Source organism: Kryptolebias marmoratus, linkage group LG8 (genome assembly GCF_001649575.2).
Source record: "Kryptolebias marmoratus isolate JLee-2015 linkage group LG8, ASM164957v2, whole genome shotgun sequence".
NCBI classification, from domain to species: Eukaryota; Metazoa; Chordata; class Actinopteri; order Cyprinodontiformes; family Rivulidae; genus Kryptolebias; species Kryptolebias marmoratus.
In genome coordinates this window covers 11439866-11460239 of record NC_051437.1, presented here as the reverse complement: position 1 = coordinate 11460239, position 20374 = coordinate 11439866, and the positions used below count along the sequence as shown (strand labels likewise).

Here is a 20374-nt window from a genome sequence, read left to right as displayed (position 1 = left end):
CCCCCCCCCCCCCCTCCCCCCGTCAGTCAGAAAGCACTTTGTTTTTATTTGTAATCTTTCAAATCATAATCCTCTTATTTTCTTAGGAAGTAGTTTTAAGTATACAGGTGCTAGTGGGTTATATTATCCTCTTTTTAAATAAGTTATTTTTTGCTTTTTACAAAAAAAAAAAAAAAACGTGAAAAAATGCAACAAAAAACAAAACAAAAACAAACAATACAAAATACGCCTATACAGACAGAGCTGACACATGATTGTGTTATTCTTTCTAAGAGTCCAGATCTTACCAGGATCTTTTTTTTTTTTTTTCTGAATTTTGGCCTCTTGCTTCCACTTGTTCCCGAGGTTATAGGCGTTTCATTTAATCGCTCGGTCCTTGAAGATCAGAGAGAGTGTTGTTTTTTTTAATTTTATTATTATAACTATTATTTCAATCCTCCGGTTATTCGACAGCTGCTTCTTGTTGTTTTATTTGTTTGTTTGTTTGACTTTCCTTTCAGTATATCGTATTTTCTGTGACGCTTATGTTAAAAAAAGAGAAATCTACCTTTGAACACGTGCTCAATCCAAAGATTTTTGTTCGTCATCCCGCAGTGCTTAGAGAACAGTTCAGTAGGTCGTGCGAGTTCTCGTCCGCTTTTCCTGTTGCACATAAGCTGCATTATACACGGAGCAAAGTTTAAATCCATATATTATAACCTCACCTGTATGAAATAGAGTAGAGAGGTGTCAGGTTCTGCTGAGCTGTTTTAAATCTTTCTTTGTTTTGTTTTTCGTTCTGTATATCTTACGGGCCAGTTTAATTTTTTTTTTAAATTTTATTTTATTTTATTTTTGTGGTGCTGTTCTTTCGCAAGAGAATGTTCTCGGAAGGAGGTTTTGTTCGCGGATGATGCCGTTTGTGTCTCATAACTATAGCCTGGAGTCGGTGTCAGTGAAGAATATGAATCTACAGATATTTAAACAAAAACAAACAAAAAAAACCAAACAAAAACAAAGTATGTTCGTTTTGTTTGAAGGAACGTAACTCCTCTTCGCTCAGACTCAAAAACACATCTGGGGAAACATGAAACATGCGGTCAAGATCACGAAATGTAAAAAAAACAAAACAATAGATGTTGCTTTTTTTCTTATCTTGTTTCTTGATGTTAATATTGATGTAAATACAAATTTATATTTAAACATTACATCGCCTATGTTGTGTTTCTACAATTAACTACGTGTATAAGTGTGTGTGTGTGTGTGTGTGTGTGTGTGTGTGTGTGTGTGGATGAAGGGTGTCAACATGTGGAGAGAATTCAGAGTGTGAACGACATCTGTGAGGGTTTGTTGTTCTCTTTCACACTGTTGTCTGCAGCCTCGATTTTATCTGCTGCATGTTTCCTGCTGAACACCCCCTCACACACACTCTCACAGACAGACACACACACACACACACACACACACACAATGTCTTCCTTTCGCCTGTAGTGTGTTGTCCTTCAAAGACTTCGTTGCAGCAGTTAAACTGTGTGTGTTTGCTCGTGTTTTGACCTCAACTCACTTGCGGTGAAGTGCAGCTCCTAAACTGAAAGTGTATTTGCTCGTGTCGTTCGTTTAAATTACTTTTCTCTTTCCACATTATTGTCATAAAAATACAGATTGGACCTAAATGGGGACATTATTGCCTAAATTCAAAGCAACAAAGGCAGCAAAGTGAACGGCGTGAAAAAGCAGGGGTATAAAGACGAGGCTGGATGATCAGTGAGTGAAAACAGGTGAGGTGATTACTAATGGGAGACAGGTGTGAGGAGCTGAGGATGGCTGAAGAACAGTGGAAGATTTAAAAAAAACATTTTAATTGAAAGAAGCAAGTCAAAACAGAAGAACAAACAGAATGTGACATTAGGTCACCAGTCTGAGTAAACTATTTTCTACTTGACTGTTTTTATCACAAAGACAACCACAACATGTAGAAAACACACCACACTGCTGAAGTTTTAACCAAGTTCTCATTTAACATTCGTGTCATTTGCAACCAGCTGCAGCAAGTGCTTTTTTTAATTTATTTATTTTTATCTACAACTGGTTTATTGTCGGGGAGCCAAACGTCTAAAAGGTACAAAAATATGAAACTAAACTAAAGATTTGTTCAACAAAACAGACTTTTCTTGCTTCTTTTTTTTTGTGATATTGTGTCACGACCGCTTAGATTTAACAAGTATCCAAAAAAAATGGTGCTTCAGGCAACATTTACTACAGCAGCGACATTCATTCTTTCATTCATTTATTCATTCATTAGGCAGAACAATGCTCCTGTTGGAAGTTCCCAATCAGGCCACACCGGAAGTGCTACTGCAAGCTGCTCTGCTATTTGTGACCGTAAAGAACCCTGACAGCAATGTAAGAGTTTATTTGAATGAACTGCTATGAATTTTTTGAATACTTATGTTAAATTTGAGTCGTCTTAAGACAGCAGCAATCTATGGTTGCTCGGACTAGCTATTAGCTCATCAGTCTGATCCAAATTAGTCTCCAAACCGAGATATTTACAACAGGTAAGATATTATTTGTTAATAATAGCCCACCTTAGTAGCCCTTTGTGAGCCATAGAAGAGAAAACCTGCAGACTGCTTTTAACACTTCAGTCATTTTATAAAACGGCAGCTACTCCGGAAGATCCCATGGCTATTCAACTGGAGGCCCGGGGGCCACACCTGGCTCAGGGAGGAGTGATGATAAGTTCACTGATGATTTCATTTAAAATAAAACTAGATGTTAAATCAGAAGAAAAATAATTCACGAGGAAAACTTTTTTTTTAATCTAAAATGACAAACATTTCCGCCAGAGGGGTGATCCTGTTACATAAATTAAACTTTTCAGCTCCTCGTGTACAAAATAGTAGCAGCAGAGGCTTGTGACCCCAAACATTTCCAGTTTAATCATATAAACTCTGTTATTAAAAAGAACATCATGACAACGCCACAACATGAACTACTATGACACTAGTTTGACTAATTATTATTATTTTTATTATGATTGTTGCATCTATTCTATGCAGTAATTATGGTGGAAATATGCCATTAGCAGTCTTTTTATCTTTAATTTTATTTCTGGACATCATTCGGGGACCCTCACTTATCGTCTCATGACCCACAATGGGGTCCCGACCCCGTATTTGGGAACCACTGATTTAGATAATCCATGATGGAGGCAGCTGTACAGCTCAGTCCGCCTGCCGAAAGGTTTATTTAAAATAAAACTCCATTTGAAATCACTCATTAAATGAATGCACCTCAGCTGAACAGCTCTGACCCGCTCCTGTACCGGCCCAGGCGTTCGGGTGCTCTTCGGGTTGTTCCGGATTATTTCGGCGCTCAGGAGGTGGAGGGAAGGGGGGGCTTTCCTTTGTGCGGCGGAGGCAGGGTGGAGCTGAAGGCGGGATGCTCGGCGGGGGGTAAAGGCGCACCGCTCGGCTATTGGACCAGAAGGAGAGCGTGAGAGTCCACCGAGGGCCCGGAACCACCTGTCCGGTTCTGCTTCACGTCCGGCGGCTCGGACCAGCATGGCCGCGCCGGTCCCGTCGCCGTTATCGTCGTTATTTTTATAGTTCTCGTTGTTTTCCTTTTCTTTTTTTTTCTTCCCCCCTCTTCGCGTCGCGCCAGTTTTCTTTTCTCTTTGATTTTATTTTGTTTGTTTTGAACTCGGAGCCGCATGAGTTCGCCGCTGTTCTTCGGGCAGCTGGTGGGGGTCCCGCTGGAGATGAAGCCCCCCGCGGGGACGGAGAAGGACACGACCCACACCAAGCTGTTCGTCGGCGGGCTGCCGTACCACACCAGCGACGCGTCGCTGCGGAAACACTTCCAGGCGTTCGGGGCCATCGACGAGGCGGTGGTGATCACCGACCGGCACACCGGGAAGTCCCGGGGATACGGCTTCGTGAGTCCGGCAGACTTTTACCTTTTTACCGTGTTCATTACATGTTTGCCCCGCTCGGACGGTGACCGTCGCCCGAGGCGGTCCGGTCCGTCCATTACAGCGTTCGGTTGTTTTGTCTGTTAGCAAAATATCTCACGAACCACTTGGCGGATTTTAATGAAACTCTCAGAAAGTGACCGCTGGATGCACGTCTACAGCTGATTAGGTTTTGGGGTCAGTCCAGTTAAAGATGGCCGCCACAGCTAAGCAGCTTCGATAAACACAAAAGTGGCTTCATATGCGTCAGTTTTACAGGTACTGAGCTGAACTTTGGTGGGTTAGTAGCTGAGAGTGATCCCCAACACATTCTCTGAGCACAAACAGCTCAGAAGAGGTCTTTGCTTTAAACTTTGGCATTAACTTACAGAAGTCAACCATGTTCGCCTGTTAGCAAAATATCTCACGCACCACTGGACGGATTTTAATGAACCTCTCAGAAAGTGACCACAGGATGCACATCGGCAGCTCGTCAACCTTTAGGGCCGACCCCATTCAACGTGGGCGCCACAGCCCACGCAAAAATGGGAATTAGTGGGTCAGTTTTCCAGACGTGGTAGTAGCTGAGAGTTGTTGGCAACACTCGGTCCAAGCTGTTAACGGATCAGACGAGGTGAGGACCAAATCAGCCGCGCCGCTGTCATTTCTCAGGTGATCTGAAATCTCTGGCACGAAAGGCGGCGGGTGATCTGCTTACCATCGAGGACTGGTGGTCCTTTCTTTTTTTATCTGTGCAGCAAACACACACAGGCTGATGATAAGCTGCTGCAGCTGTGGACAGATGTCTCTCTCTCTGCTCTGTGTGTGTGTGTGTGTGTGTGTTGGTCTAGTCTCAGAGGTGTGACACGTCAGTTGGCTGTGTGAGATAAGGCTGCTGTAGTTTCAGTCTGACTTCCTCCCCCCTCCTCTTTCTCTGCCTGTCGGGGGTGCTCGGTCACCAGATCGTCGTTACGAGACTTCAGCCGTCTTGTCTGCGACCGGAGCGCGCCGAGCCGCTGCGTCTCCGCCTCGGGACAGAGGAGGACACGTCGGGCCTGCAGATCATCCGCCTCCCGTCCAGGATCGGGTCCCCTTACTGATTAAGAGCTTGTCGGAGCTTTAACACGCACGGCTCTCTCCTCAGGTTTCGCCAACAAACAAACAAACAACAACAAAGTCATTTCAAAAGAGCAACGAGACAAGCTCCTCAGATCCAGCCTGTCCAGTCCAAGTTAGTTTCTTGTTAACCGTTTCAGCCTTGCATCCACGTGAGAACAACGTTTTATGAGAAAAGCTCCTCGCCGTTTGTTCGCGGGAACAGACCCAAACCCAGTCTCGTCCTCTCTGTCCTCTCTGTCCTCACTGTCCTCTCTGTCCTCTCTGTCCTAGTCATCTCTCTCCTGTGTGTTTTCGTGGCAGCGTTTGAGTAGTTTACTGTGTTCCCACCTGGATGAAAACACTTACAAGAAAAGGCGTGGAGTTTATGTTTCCGAGGATAAACTCTAGTTTATAGCCTTAGACCAGGGGTCCCCAATCCTGGTTACTTGTTTCCCTGCTCCAACACACCTGATTCAGTGGTTAAGTGACCTCTTCCTGTTCTGCAGATGCCTGTTAATCACCTATTGATTCAAATCAGGTGTGTTGGAGCAGAGAAACGAGTAAAACATGCAGGATGGTGGCCCTCGAGGACCAGGGTTGGAGACCACTGCCTTAGACTGAAGCCATCTTTGGATGCGAAGGGACGGAGCTGTAGGACATTTGGGTCAAACCTTGTAACTGATGTGTGATCTCTGCCGTCCTGCGAGAGCTCGTGGGATGTGTCAGCTCTCAGAGCATGTGTTGAGAGGGACTCTCAGCTACTACCATAAAAACCTTTTAGCTCTGGACCTGTTCCAGTGACTGAGTTACAGCCAGTTTTCTGTTTGCTAAGGTCGGTTAGCTGCTGTCTTAAATTGGGTCGGCTCCAAATCAACCAGCTGTAGATGTGCACCCAATGATTAATCTGCCCAGTGGTTCATGAGATATTAGGCTAACACATCATCAGCCTCCTTTTGCCTTTTCGGCGGCTGGCGATGATGAAAGTGTCAGATGCAAATGTAGGATAATATTTTTTAGAAACCCTTCAACGCACCTTTTATTTGGCCAGCGCAAGCTACGCATAGTGTCAGAATAAACGGTGGAAGGTTCCACGCAGTGTCAATGTAAACAAAGCTCCGGCTTTGACCTGTGACGCTAACGAGCGCGTGCCGCCAACAGGTGACCATGGTGGACCGTGGCGCGGCGGAGCGGGCGTGCAAGGACGCCAACCCCATCATCGACGGCAGGAAGGCCAACGTGAACCTGGCGTACCTCGGAGCGAAGCCCCGCAGCTCGCACGCACGTAAGTCGGTTTGCTCGTACGCGCCAGTGTCACCCGCGTCGGTGTTGGGCTGCCATCTTGATTCCGAAACGCGTCTCTTCCGCCTAACAGCGGAGAGCAGCGCTCAGTCCCACGCCAGGCTGGTTCTGCTGTCGGAGGACATCTGTAAAAATGGGTCACAGCTCAGAAAGAGGGAAGAGTTTATCACTGTTTTATAGATTAAAGCTGATATCTTTACATTTCTTTTAGCAAATATTACTGAACGAAGATGAGTTCGGTCGCTGCGTTTTAATACAACATAGACAAAGAACTAAATGAGCGGCTCTTAGATATTTGATGTGAAGCATTTTTGCCCGCGAAGGCAGACTGTGACGTTCGTACCTGAACGTCTGGACAGGTTTCAAAGAAAAACTCTTAGAGAGTAATCACTGGATGCACATCCATGACCGGTTCAAGATGGCCGCCACAGATAACAGACCTTCAAATCCGCAAAAATGGCCCCAGCTCAGTCAGTTTCACAAACACTGAGCCGAGGTTTGATGCGGCAGTAGCTGAGAGCCGTTAACAACACATCTCGTTTCACGTAGCGTTCTTTTGAGCAGCGACATCGCTGTCACTTCTCAACACGACACAATCTGGCCTTTAATCCTCTTTAATGTTTTTTTTCTTTCTTTTTTTGGCTTTTGATTCCCTGAACGTGAGGCGTTTAGGGTGCGTAGGTAAGATGAGGTTGGCTGGATGAGGTGTGTTAAACTAGTTAGTTTTCTTCTTTTCTTTCTTTTTAGCCTCACGGCGTACAGTCGTCTGTAGTGACAGACGACTGTACGCCGTGAAGCGGCGAAGTTTCGTCAAGTCGTCTGTAGCGACAGACGACTGGACCCCACACACGCACACACACGAGTGCACAACTGACGGGAGACGGCAGCGATAGGCAATTTGTTATTGTGCAACAGGGGGGGAGGAAAAAAAAACAAAACGGAGAGCGAGAGGGGATGGGACTGTCGGGAGCAAGACATGACAGCGCGACTGACTCCTCTTTGTCCTGGTGAAGGCAGAAAGATGTGCACGTTGGCGTAAGCTTCAACAAAGGACAAAGTGGGGGTGAAGTCGAGGCAGCGGGAGTTAGAGAAGCAACAAACAAGGCGGGGTGGGAAAAGCGGCGAATGACCGGATGAGTGAAGGGGTCTTACAGAACGGGACGAGGTCTCACAGCGGCCATTGTGTGTGCTGATGTGTTTCCTCGGATACGTGGAGGATGAAGAAAAGCTGCTGTGTCTAACCTCCCTCCTCCGTGTGTCTCTGTCTGTGTGCAGCTCTGTGCGGTGGAGTCCAGCAGGTCCATTCCTCGTGGGCTCAGAGGCAGCACGGGTAAAGACACGGACGAATCACTGCTCCTGTTTCCACCTGTCTCCCCCACACACACCTCACCTCACCTCACCTCACCTGCCACTTCCTCCTCAGCGCGTCTCTCTCTCCGTCTTCGACGCTTGTGAGCACTCGCCTCTGCTGTGGGTTTTTTTCACAGCGTAAGAAAGAGACGACAAAACACAGAAGTGTCTCGAGAAGCTCGTATCGGTTTCTGCGCTCAGGAGGCTGGTGCCGCCGTCTCCTTTTTATTTGTTTGTTTGTTTATTTATTTCCTGCCGCGTTAAACGCTCAAGAGGCTCAGGTCCGAGTTTTATTCCCGGATCAGTTGGTCTTCGTCGAGGCTGGGAGGAATTTAGCTAAACTCCCGTCTTTCTTTCTGTTGCAAACACACACACACACACACACACACTCACCCAGTAAATGTCCAAAAAATGTTCGTTCAAAACTTCGGCATTCGCTGTTGGAGCCTACTCTCTTTGTCTGTTAGCAAAATATCCCACAAACCACTTGACAGGTTTTAATGAAACTCTTGGAAAGTAACCACTGGATGCACGTCTACAACCGATTAACGTTTTGGAATCGACCCGATTCAAGATGGCTGCCACAGCCAACTGGCCTTGGAAAGCACAAAAATGGCTATGACTCAGTCAGTTTTAGAAACACTGAGCTAAGATTTGGTGCGGTAATAGCTCTCTCTCATCCCCATCATGTGTGTCAAATGCCGATACCTTTAAAAAAAAAAAGTGCTCAAAACCTCGGCGTGAAAGACGGCGGGTGATGTGCAGTCCTTCAAGGAATTCTGGTTTCATGATTCTGAAGTCCTAAACACCGACACAGTTAGACGCCACGAAACGTACAGAAGAAACTATAAAGATGGAAAACAACAGTGCTGTATCAGCATCGAGGAGGCTTTTCATAATCTCTAACGGATCGTTTAGATTATTAGTTTTAGCTGTCGTTTGACCTTTGACCTTTGCTGAATGTCATGGGATTGTGTTTGTGCAGTTTGAGTCGGACTGTCGACGCTCCGCTCCTCCGATTACTCATCAACGGCTTTGTGGAAATGGGTGAAATGCTCCTCTGTGCACATGGGTTTGTGGCTTCTGTTATGAGGACACGGTTTATTCTGGGAGGGTGGGCGCAGAAGAAGAAGAAGCGATACCAGAGCTCGGTCACGGCGTTAATCTCAGGAGATCTGAGCGCCGCACAGCTGCGGGACGAAAAATGGCCACTTCCCTTTTGGGGTTTTTTATTCTCCTCTCAATCAGTAACTGTCAGTCAGGAGCATAATCTGTCGCTCTGAGTGCTGTTCGTCTCTTTAGAAGTGGAAACCAAAGCCTCAGCTGTAGGTCTGAGCTGACTGAACCCAGACAACCATAAACACGCATCTTTTTTAAAAAAAACACTGGATCCCAGAAGTTGCGAGCCGCCTCCGCTGGGGGGGGGGTGATCCTGACGTGATCGCTCTGACTGCAGCCGCTCTTCGGCCGTTCTCAGCAACGCGAGCGGCTTTTGTCGCCGCCGCGAAAAAAAGCAAAGAAAGTCGTCTGGAAGGTCAAACAGTGCGCCGCTGTCGCAGAACTGTTGAATCCAGGCTGGGACCGCTCTTAGAAAGGGTAACAACTGGTTAGTAACACAGTTATGAGTTCGGCTGTAAACACTTTATAAAAGCGTTAATGAGACGTCGCCACGTATTTGGATAGAAAAAAGGGAAAACACTCATTTCCTGCCAAATACTGAGCCGACATGTCTTAGTCCTTTTAATGAGCTGGACTTCAACATTAAACATTTATCAGGAAGACATTAAAGTGATGCTTCAGGGTTTTTTTTTTTTCTTTTGAAATGGGGTTGTACGGGAAGCTTAATAAGAGTTAACATCTTACCTGGCGTAGATGGCTCTTTGGACAGCCTCAGTTTGGGCGAACGGCGCTCAGTGTCGACCGGCCTGATGAGCTAACGGCTAGTCAGCTCCGTTGAAGCAGTTCAAAGTAGCTATCTGCAGCAGGTAAGATACTTGTTGTAGCTGTTGAACAAACAAACGTGGATTTACTAAGATGAACAAAAAGTGTAGCACTTCTTGTGATAGAAGGGCAGTCTGATAACTTTTATAAATGTTTAACATTTTTGTAGCGTTCACAGCCTCATTATGAAGCTTTTATCAGAACAGCTTTGATGAATTTAATGAGTAGAATCGGTCAGTAATGTTGCCAACACAGAGACTGATAAGCACACCACGTTAAAACGTCTCTACAGGGGACGTTTTAACGACTGCAAACAGGAAACACCGGCGTGTTTGTTCCTGTTGACGGGTTCCACCTTCCCGTGAGCATCTTTAAAGCTGTTATCCAACAAACAGGAAGTGATTTATTAGAGCAGGCGTTGCTTATTTTCAGTGTTTTATTCCTGATTGTGCTTTAGCCGTAACTGAAACGATCTTTAACCTGAGTTCGTTGAGGCCAAACAGAACCGGGCCGCCTGATTTATTTATTTTATTTTTTTATTTTTTTACCCAAGCAGCTGCTGGCTGTCGCTCCACGTTTAGCACACTCACGCGGCTTTCCTCTCATCTCGCCGGAGCAAGAGAGACGCAAATGTTTGTTTCGCTAAATGTCAAACTGCTCTTTCAGACAGAAAACCTGCCGGAGAGGTTCGCTCGCGACGTGTCGAAAACAGATAAACAAATGTCTGTTTTTGTGGGTGTTTCTTTTTTTTTTTTTTAAAAAGGGGGGGATGCTCCTTTTTGTTTCTGAACATTTCTCTGTTTTATTTTTTGTGTGCAAACTAAAGAAAAGGAAAGGGGGTGGATGTGTGGTGAGGCTGATTGAAGGTGGTGTGTTGGCAGTAGGGGGTTGGGGTGGTGGTGGTTGTTGGGGGGGTGTTACTTCCTGCTGAGGTTTGGGGCTAAAAGGAGGAGGACTGTAACGGTAACGTCTTCATGATGAGCGCCTTTAAATAAGCCTGTTGTTTCACGACTGGTTAAAAGTAAAAAGTTGAAGGTCTGGGCCACATTTGTGCCCGTTTATGCCCCGATTGAAACTAGACTCAGAAATGCGTCGTGCGTTTTTAATAAGCTAATTTGTTGTTGTTCTTTTTAGATGGAGAAAAATTGAGCCTCAGAAACCTCTTTATTCGGCTGAAGCTGCCGTGGTTCAGAGCGGGATGGTTGAAAATGCTTACACAATCATTTGGACGTGCAAGGATTTCGTGACACCCGCCTGAATGGGCCCCTCTGTAAGATTTCCGGCGACCCTGTCAGCATCTGAGCGGTGGCGGTGTCCAGCGGACGCCTCGGTGACGGGCCGTGTTCTCAGTATCGGCGGCCCCTGTTGGAGCGAATCAAACCGCAGCGCCTCGTCTTGTTTACAGACAGCAGAGCTGAGCGTCCGGGGCTGATGCTGGCCTGGCCCTCCCTCGAGCCGTGCGTGTTTACCAAGAAAGGACAGTGGGGTCGTGTGTGTGTGTGTGTGTGTGTGTCTCAGCGGGTGTGTGTTCTCCCTCTTTGACTGACTCACCCTCTCCACGTCAGTCATCCGAGCTGTTAAAGGCCCGAAGCTCCGGGGACGCGATGGCTGATCCTTCACCTCGCAGCTTCTTTCCCTCCTTCAACGAGGAGGCCCGACTTTGACTCTTCGACAGAAAAAAAAAAAAGAAACCGCAGAGGGTGTTTTCTGGTTTTCTTCTCTAGTCTTGTCTCTTTGAAACGAGACGTGGAGCAGGAGGGAGACGGGAGTCAGTGGAGGTTATTCTGCTCTCATGGGTCTGTTAGTGTTGGTGAACGTACACCATGCAGCTGCATCAATTAGCCCTGACACACACACACACACGCACACACATCCTCTTCTGAGCTGCTTAAACTACACGACCTGTCAAGTGTGTATCACATATTTCTTCTCTCCACTTTCCCTGGAATAGTTCAGCCATGATTCAGCAATGGCTCACAGTGTATGTTTGGCTGGCTGTCTCCTGTGTGTGTGTGTGTGTTATATTTATAAATGTGTGTTTGACAGTCAGAAACGACGAGAGGCGAGGCGCAGCGCCCTCCGAACGATAACTCTGTCACATCGGATCAGTCAGGCGGGCGGGCGGCGAGCGCTCGTGCCAACGACACGACACTCCTGCTGCGGGAGCTGGGACGCAGCGAGGACAGGGAGGAGCTCAGTTTGGACTTCGTGTGCGCACGTTTGTCATTGATCTGCAGATCTTAGCCTGCTCGGACTCTCTTAGCCGGACCTTCCAAATACTCCTTTGTTTTTTTTATGCATATATTCATTGTTCACATTTACCATCTGAAGTAGCTACAAGTGCAGTTTAATTTAGTTTAATTTAATTAACTGTGACAAAATGTTCAACTAGGGAGTGTGATGGTGTAACATTCTGTAACTTCTGAGTTGTCTAAACTCTGCAGATTCTTGCAAGCTCTTTTTACTCCCTCGAACTTGACACTTCCTAATCTGTTTGTGCATCAGAAGTCGTAGTTTTTGGTCTTCTGTCACAGTGTTTCTCTCGCTGCAGTAGGACTTCTGGTTTTCTCTCCAATCCCCCTACATTACAGAGTGCACACATCCCAACTCTCATTGACTTCCATTGTATCTTAGCTCAGATTTTCCTCTTCAACGCTGGAAGCGAGGGGTCTTTTTAACGTGTCATGGCTCCCGCATAAAACATAGAAAGGTGAAAAAAAATGTCTCCTCATACAGCTTATCTTTTACAAGGTGACTTTGTCTGAGGTTCACTTTCTTGTCTGCGCTTCTGTCTGCCTGTCTTATTAAGAGGGCGTCAGAGACATCAGTGTGTGGTCACCATGGTGACCCTAACGTGCCATGTGCAGCAGCTTTAGCATTTCTTTTGCTCTGTTTCGTGCATCAAAACGTTGGCATTTGGGGGTTCCCAAATGGTGGACTGGGGTCCAGGTTCAGACCCTAATGACGTTCTATCTGGACCCAGATTGGCCGTTAAATTACAGCGGGAAGAAACTTTATTGCACGTACAGCTTTTCTGTCACTAAAAGACAAAAGTTTAGTTTTTATCCAGACTGGAGAGGCTTTTAAGGTTCCTGTTTGTCTCGTCTGTGTTATAATCACTGCCTGTCCACCGATCACCTGGAGGAACTCTTGTTTTAATATTTATTTCTCTCTCTATCTTTTTTAACAACATTTACCTTCGTAGTAAACATTAAACCTCCTATCTCAGAAGGTCTTAATGAGTGCGTGAACAGATTTTACAAAAACAATAAAATGCCAGATAGATATTCTGACCCTTTGCTTAAGAACTTTGTTTTTAGATGGACCTTCCTGAATTTTAATTGACCACTGGCTTAGATTAGCAGCACGGTGGAGCAGTGGTTGAAGCAGTCCCCTCACAGAGAGCAGGTCGCAGGTTCGCTTCCCCAGCCTTTCTGTGTGGAGTTTACATGTTTTCTTCGGGTACTCCGGTTTCCTCCCACAGACCAAAAACATGCATGTTAGGGTCACTGGTAACTCCAGATTGTCTCTAGGTGTGACTGAGAGAGTGAACGGATGTCTCTCTTGTCTCTGTGTGTCCCTGTGATGGACTTGTGATGTCCAGGGTGTCCCCCGCCTCTCTCACAGTGACTGCTGCAGGCAGGCAGGAGAAAGTGGGTAAAAGAAAGCAGATGGATGGATGGACAGTGCCGGGTCAGATGAGGTGAAAGAGGAGTTATTTATGGGTGAAGGAGTTTTAAATCAGCACGTGGCCCTCGGACGGTACTGGAAGGCACATCCTGGCGTGTGTGACTGCGTGCTGTGTACACACAGCAGCAGAGCGGTTTGCCAGACGGGCCTCGGCTGCGTGTTTGTTGTGAAAGCAGTCTTGATCCTGGCTGGGGTCGTGTTTAGGGGTAAGCAGCCTGCAGGCCGCCTCGCTGCTCCTTTCACCTGCTCGGGCTCAATGACGAGTTGACTGTCAGGCTGACGGCTTCGGCTGTAGGCGCCGGAAAACCCGTCACGTTCCTGCAGCAGAACCCGGTTCCTCAGAAGCCTAACTGAGGCGGTCCAGGTTGAGGTGGCGGCCCGAGGCAAGGGCACGCCTGAAAGCAGGAGGAGGACGGAGTGCTTTCTCACTCTGATCTCATCCATCTGTTGCCATACTGAAAGACAGGACATTCACTTTGTGGTCATGGCAAGAAGGAATTTTTTTATTTGGATCAAACATTCTTTTCCTTTTTTTTTTTTTTTTTTTAATTTAATTTTCCAAGCCATGTGCTAATTAAATTTAAACACATGGGAGAGGATCTATTTAACAAATTATTTAACAAATGATAAATGCAATTAGGAGAACGCCTTCAACAGATTCAGTGTTTTAGGTATAATGAGAATCTTACTGGAGGAGGAGTTTCTATATGTGGAGCAGAGAGTTTGTGCACCAAACCACCAAAAAGATGCACAAAATAAAGCCTTCAAATGCACTTTTTTATGTTTGATTTTAGCTCATTGCAAAAGCAATCTTAAATGAAGAAACACATTTAGAACAGAAACAGTGAAAGAGTTTAATTAAAATTTTAAATCTAGTACGTTTATCATACAACTGTATATTTATTGTCATTTAGGCCAATTCTTTACATTGCAGTTTAATCCAAATATAATACAAATATGTACAAACAAGCAAAAAAAAAAACAAATCTGGTTAAATCGGTTCAGTCCTGAATGAGCACATGGTGGCGCATGACAGCAGAGAGAAGAAAAATGTTTTAAACACTAAAATGGACGTGGTCATGTTTTTCTTTTATATTAGAATTCAGTAAAATAAGTACGAGCTCTCGTTGACATACTTTCATGTTTAAAGTTTTAAATTGATAAAAGGTAATCAAATAACATTTTGTTTTAGAGTTTATGCTCCTTCAGCTAATGAATCGTTTCGCTAATCATTGTAGTCATGAATGTTGTGGGAATAAAAATTGATTTTTTTGGACACTGACAAAAGAGAAACATCAATGAATATTCACCTTTCAAAAGACTAAAGGCACATGTTCATATTTGAATAAAATAATTAGTTAAATTACGAAAATGTCTTCCTGCAAAGCTGCACTGACTAGTCGATTGATTACAGGATGAATGGACAGTAAATTTATATTTAGTGATTTTTTTATGCATGAATTTGAAGTCTCACACATGATAAACTGGATATTTGAATTTAAAATCATTGATATAAGAAACTCCTTATTCTTTAACACACTAAATAACCTGTGGGACGAAGACAAACAGAGGAATCGTAGCTGAGTCGTCTGTGATTATTCAGCTCCATGTGTCACCTTCACTCTTCTGGCTCTGCAGGTTCACGCAGCATTACATCTACCCCCAGGCCTTCCTGCACCCCAGCCTCCTGCTGCAGTCTCAGCTCGGTCCCGCGGCGGCGGCGGCAGCGGCGGCCCTCACCTCCCCTTACCTGGACTACAGCGCCGTCTACGGCCCCTACGCCCCGTCGGGCCTGGAGCAGTACCCCTACACACCGTCGCCGTCGCCTTCCGCCGGCTACCTCAGCTACAGCTACCTCCCGCCAGGCACGCCGACACCCGCTCTCGCCGCCTCTCCGACGCCTCCGGCCGCCATCCACCCTCCTCTGGCCGCCCTGACGCCGCAGGGCTTCCTCCACTACCCCCTCCACCAGCCCGACCGGATGCAGTGAGCGGCCCGGGTGGGGCTGCAGCCGCCCACCTGATGGGGTTTAAACTGCGGGGACAGTAACGCCAAAAAAAAGGGCTTTTAGAGAGTACTCTCCTTACAGTTTTATATATATTATTGTTGTAACATACGCTGAATGTTTGTTAGAAAAGGATCCCTCTCTTCAAGACGTGGGGTTCTGTGGAAGAACTATAAACGGTTATAATCTTACCTGTTGCAGACAGCTCTTTGAACAGCTGCAGTTTGAGTTTCATTCTGACCAAGCTGATGAGCTACAGGCTAGTCTGACCGGGGGCCAAGACCAGATTGCTGCCGCCTTTAAACAACTCCAGTCGTTATTTGCGAGCACATACAGCACCAGCAGCTAGCTGTAGCACTTCTGCCGGAATAACAGCGTAGTGAGAAACAGACGGCGGTGTAAAGGTGTATTAGATTAGATTCACCTAAACTAAAGGACATTTTGAGATTCTTTAAGACGTCAGCGAGCCTCTTCGGTTCAGCCCAGGGGTCGTCGACCTTTACAATTAAAAGAGCCGTTCAAATGTGGTTGAAGCTTGAAATTCAGATAACAGCTAAGTGTTGTAGAAACACTACACTTACTGTAAAAACCAGCTGTGGTTTGTGATATTATAGAAGTTAAAGATCTGTAATAAACTGCTGACAGCTGTTTTTACATGTTGGAACTCTTATTTCTCTCTTTGTTTTTCCCCTTTGATAACATTTAAAGACTGCACTATGCAGACCTATGTGAGTCTTTTCTATATTTGTGAAAAACTGATATAAATATTCCACTTTGGCCTAATTCTTTATTATTTCAGTGTGCTGAATATTTAAATGTGACCGTGTAAAAGGCAGAGACCGTTTACTTCAAATTCCATTCTTTTGCTTTCCTAACGTGGTAAGAAGTTCCAACATTATTCCTTTCCACGTTGGTTTAGTTTAAAGCTGCAGACGTCTGGTTTAGCTGCTCGCTCGGCTCAGTTTGTGGTCGTTCATAAAGCTACCTACAACAGGTAATTCATTATTTGTTTTACTTTCCACAGAACCTTGGTTTAAAAAGGTTTAAACGGATCCCTGTAAGCAGTCAGACTTTCGGAGATGTGGGGGAAGACTGGAAAATCCGTCTCTCTGACACGATGCTGCAGCTGCAGTTTCTCTGAATCCTGGACTCTGGCCCGGCTGTCGGCCATTTTCTCTTTCTGAAACAGAGGCGCAATTACCTCGTCTCCAAGGTCACCTTTTTACAGCCTTACAGATATATATATATATATATATATATATATATATATATATATATATATCTGTACCTGGCTGGTCTTTTATTTTATTTTCTCATGTCAAGCCTAAAACTGAATTGTTCTTTTTGTTTCTATATTGCTTGGAGGGTAATATTAAGGATCACCACAGAATATGCAATTATAGCTACTAAGGATTAACATGGAAAAGGTAGGTTTTTTTTTTTTTTTTTTTGTATTTCTATTGCTCACGCATTACTCAAAGAAGAGCCCTGTCAACTTTTAAAGCACAATATTTATCACGTGAAAGTCCTGCGTCTGCTTTTTAGTGTTAACTTTTACCTTTTGGAGCTGGATGAGCGTCTTTGAGGCCGCCGGTTGCTGTCGTTCATACAAATCAAGTAAATGTGTGAAGCGTGTGTGTGTGTGTGTATGAAGTACAGCAAGTGTCAGGATGAAGGTCCTTTCCCAGACACCTGCACTGTTGTTTATTTTACTCTTTAGCGAGCTGCTTTAGCCTTTACCAGCACAGACTGGTATCCGTCGCACCGAGCTCACTAATCCTAAATCAAGCCATGCGTCACATTTTAAACCTATATGCAAAATAAACAGAGTATCTCTAAATGTGATGCTATTCACTTCTTTCTTAGTGTGATTACATGTCAATCACTGGGTAGTATTTATAAAGTTTAGTCGTTAACAAAGAGTCGAGCCACACATGGACTTGGGGAAGGGCTGTACAGGCTGCAGAACGATTAAAACAGTGTTCTTTGTATATAATTATTTGTATTCCCGCTCCGAATTTGACATGTTTTTTTTGTAATCGGTCTCATGTTTGTATGGCTCGTGAAGCTGCCACCTAATTAACACTTTATTCTGTGTTGTTCCATCAGCGTCAAGCTGTGGTTTCCCATGAGGTCACAGAGCACGCCACGGCTGGGAGGAGACGTGTGTTTAGGTATGCCCCTCCGAGACACGAGCTTCTACAGGTCCAATCGTTGTACTGTAACATCTTTATTATTAGGTTATAGAGGATTTAGTGTTCACTATTCTAAACTGTTCCGTACCGTTTTCCAGTCCGGTCTGATTTTCTCTAAATGGATGCTATTGGCATTGTTCTGTTTGACGTTAATAAGGTTCTGAGTTTGACCCCGAGCCTGGCTGGGTTTCTTTCCTCAGTCCAAAAACCGTCCATCTAACGGGTCACTTTAAGGCTTCTAAAGTTTGACTGTTAGCGTTTCTCGATTGTTTATCTCTTTCTCTGTTTTTGCTCCTTTAAAGCCCAGGTCAGTACAGAGCAACGAAAGAACGAAGGTTTTGTTTCATCACACTGGCTGCTTTTAGCCTGTTCCCCACAGGTGAAATAATACCTTATTTGGGAAACTGAAATGGATAGTTTGGGGACACAGAGGTGGATTTCTGTGGAAATGTTATAAATAATCCTTTCTTTTTGTACAGTAGGCAGCTTTTTGAACAACCACAGAGTTTAAGACGGCTAACAGCTAGTCCAAATGCAGCTAAAGTGGATCAATATTGTCTTTAAAAACTTAAAAACTCCAATCAGTTCATTCAAACACCATTTTATAAAACATCACCAACTGGAGCAGCAGCTAGCTGTAGCGCTCAGCCTAGAGGGCAGGGATATTATAATGTTTGTTAAAATAACAGATGATTGTTACATCAGATGAACCACGGCGACATACTGAAGATTGGAGTTGTTTTAAGATGGCGGCAACCCGCCTTGGTCCTACGTTTGTTCGGACTGGCTGTTAGCTAATTTTTACTGTCGGGCTTAAAAGTCTCCTCGCCAAAGTGAGGCTCGTTTTTAAAAATCTATTTACAACTACAACAGATCAGACATTAAACCTCATGACATCGGTCCCAGAGCGTGTCAGATGAAGAAGACAGCCGAAGTCTTCCTCCAGGCTAGGCTAACAGCTAGCCCAAACGAAGGGTCCGTTTTAACACGGACGTTCAGCCGGGAAAACGGCGGCAAACCAAACAAACGGTGTCATGCACAAGTGTAGAGGTTTAATATTGGGGGATGTGGCGTTCTTTCACACCAAAGACAGTTTTGAGAGAGAGCTGTTTTATAAGCAATAAAAAAAACACAGGCCCTTGTTTGGCTAGCTGTTAGCCTAGCATGGAGGAAGACTTCAGCTCTTTTCTCCATACTCAGCACTCTGTGACACGGCTGATATGGTCCTAATAATTAAAAATGGCCACACTGTTCCTTTAATTGCTTGTAACTCTTTGGATGTCTGCACCGGAACTTGAACCGTCTCAGACACAACTCTCCTTCTGAGCACACATCGTCAAGGTTTTCATTTTTTTTTTCTCAACAGAAAATGTCAGTTTCCAGTTCCACCAGTCCAGCTCTCACTTGTGATCCCTTTAATCTGTAAAAAAAAAAATCACGACATATATGATGTCTCTTAGAAATAAAAGCCTTATTGTGTTGTTAAACGAGACTCAGTTGATGGTTTTATTTTCACCTGCAGATTCATGCACAGGTTCCTGGGCTGGGACTTGGCAGGATGTGTCGTAAACAGAACCATGGGTCCATTATAGCTAGGACTGGTCTCCTGCTGTCATACCATGGCTCAAAATGGACTTTTTAAGGTTTATAAACTCGTGTTTATTCATTTAATCAGGAAGCTTCAGGGTTAGGTACTTTTGTGAGTTTTTTCTTTTGTTTTGTCTTGGTCAAAGCAGGAAGAGGGGGCTTGTGGAGCTGCGTTTTATCGCAGCTCCACAAGCCCACAACAAATTTTACTCTTTTTTTCTTATCAAACTTCAGCCGTAGCTTAAGTTTAACAGAAACATCTCCTCCTTATTACTTCAAACTCCAGTGTGTTAAATCCCCCTGTGAAGAATGAATTCTCTATGATTCATTTCTGTGCAGTAATGGGTCAGTCAGTGTGTTGTTTCTGCCCTCTCCTGGCCAAGACTTTTTATTGCAAATTGCATTTTCATTCAATCCCGAAAAGCATTTAAAGGAGAAGAAAATAAACGAGCCAACCTTCGTGTGTAGTTTTTTTTTTTTCTGTTTATTATCATTATCATTTTTTTTTTTAAATGAAACACCTTGCGCTCCCAATAAGGATCAAATAATAAAAGGAGACTCAAATGTAAAGCTCGCACAGCCAATACGCAGACCTTCCATCGAAGGTCTGGAATACAACATTTGCTTTTGGCTTGCGTCGGTTCAGAACCAAAAAGAAATTTAAAAAATAATAAAATAAAAAAAGCAGATGGTTGATGTAAAAATGAATCATCTCATAGCAAATGATGTTCAGACGGCAAACAGTGAGGGGAGAAGAAGTGATCACGTCCGACACGACGAGCACAGGTCATGGGAGTAAAAAGAAGAAGTGCTGTATCTGCAAACTCGATCACACGTACACACATATACACACTCACTTGCAAAAAAAAAAAACGTGCTCGCACACCCAGGCAGGCACACACACACACACATGCTCACTCTCGCACACTCACAAACCCACAGATAAAATGTAGTGATTGAAAATAAATGAAACCCTGGTAAAATCTAATGGTATCATACATCCGTGTCTGGTGTCTGAAGTGCAGAAAACAGGAAAAAAAAACTAAAACTGAGATCAGCTCATGTGATTAATGAATCCAACTTTTAAAAAAAAAACGACCATTGTTTTTTTATAGTACCTAAAAACCCCCTCCATTCCCACCCCTGTCATGTCACGTCCCTGCCTCACCTTTGTCCCGGCCCCCACCCCCACCCCCTGCCACCACTTTGATCCCTGTTTCCAAACGCCTCCATGTTGGAGACAAACACACCTGACTGGGAGGGTGGAAATGGGGG

The 20374-nt window shown here is 44.7% G+C and overlaps 1 protein-coding gene across 1 annotated transcript; it reads left to right on the top strand.

Moving 5' to 3' along the window:
* Positions 1–3355: 3355 nt before the first annotated feature.
* Positions 3356–19002, top strand: rbm38 (RNA binding motif protein 38). The gene is made up of 4 exons (XM_017409382.3): positions 3356–3919; positions 6191–6314; positions 7607–7661; positions 14951–19002. The coding sequence occupies exons 1-4, from the start codon at positions 3695–3697 to the stop codon at positions 15300–15302; spliced, it is 756 nt and encodes a 251-aa protein (XP_017264871.1). The 5' UTR covers positions 3356–3694; the 3' UTR covers positions 15303–19002.
* Positions 19003–20374: the final 1372 nt, after the last annotated feature.

Bases quoted from the DNA above. Each gene is read 5' to 3' on its own strand.
- rbm38 (XM_017409382.3), top strand. From the start codon at position 3,695: ATGAGTTCGCCGCTGTTCTTCGGGCAGCTGGTGGGGGTCCCGCTGGAG. The intron at 6,315-7,606 runs GTAAGTCGGTTT...GTCTGTGTGCAG, and splicing joins GCCCCGCAGCTCGCACGCAC to CTCTGTGCGGTGGAGTCCAG. The intron at 7,662-14,950 runs GTAAAGACACGG...CTGGCTCTGCAG, and splicing joins TGGGCTCAGAGGCAGCACGG to GTTCACGCAGCATTACATCT.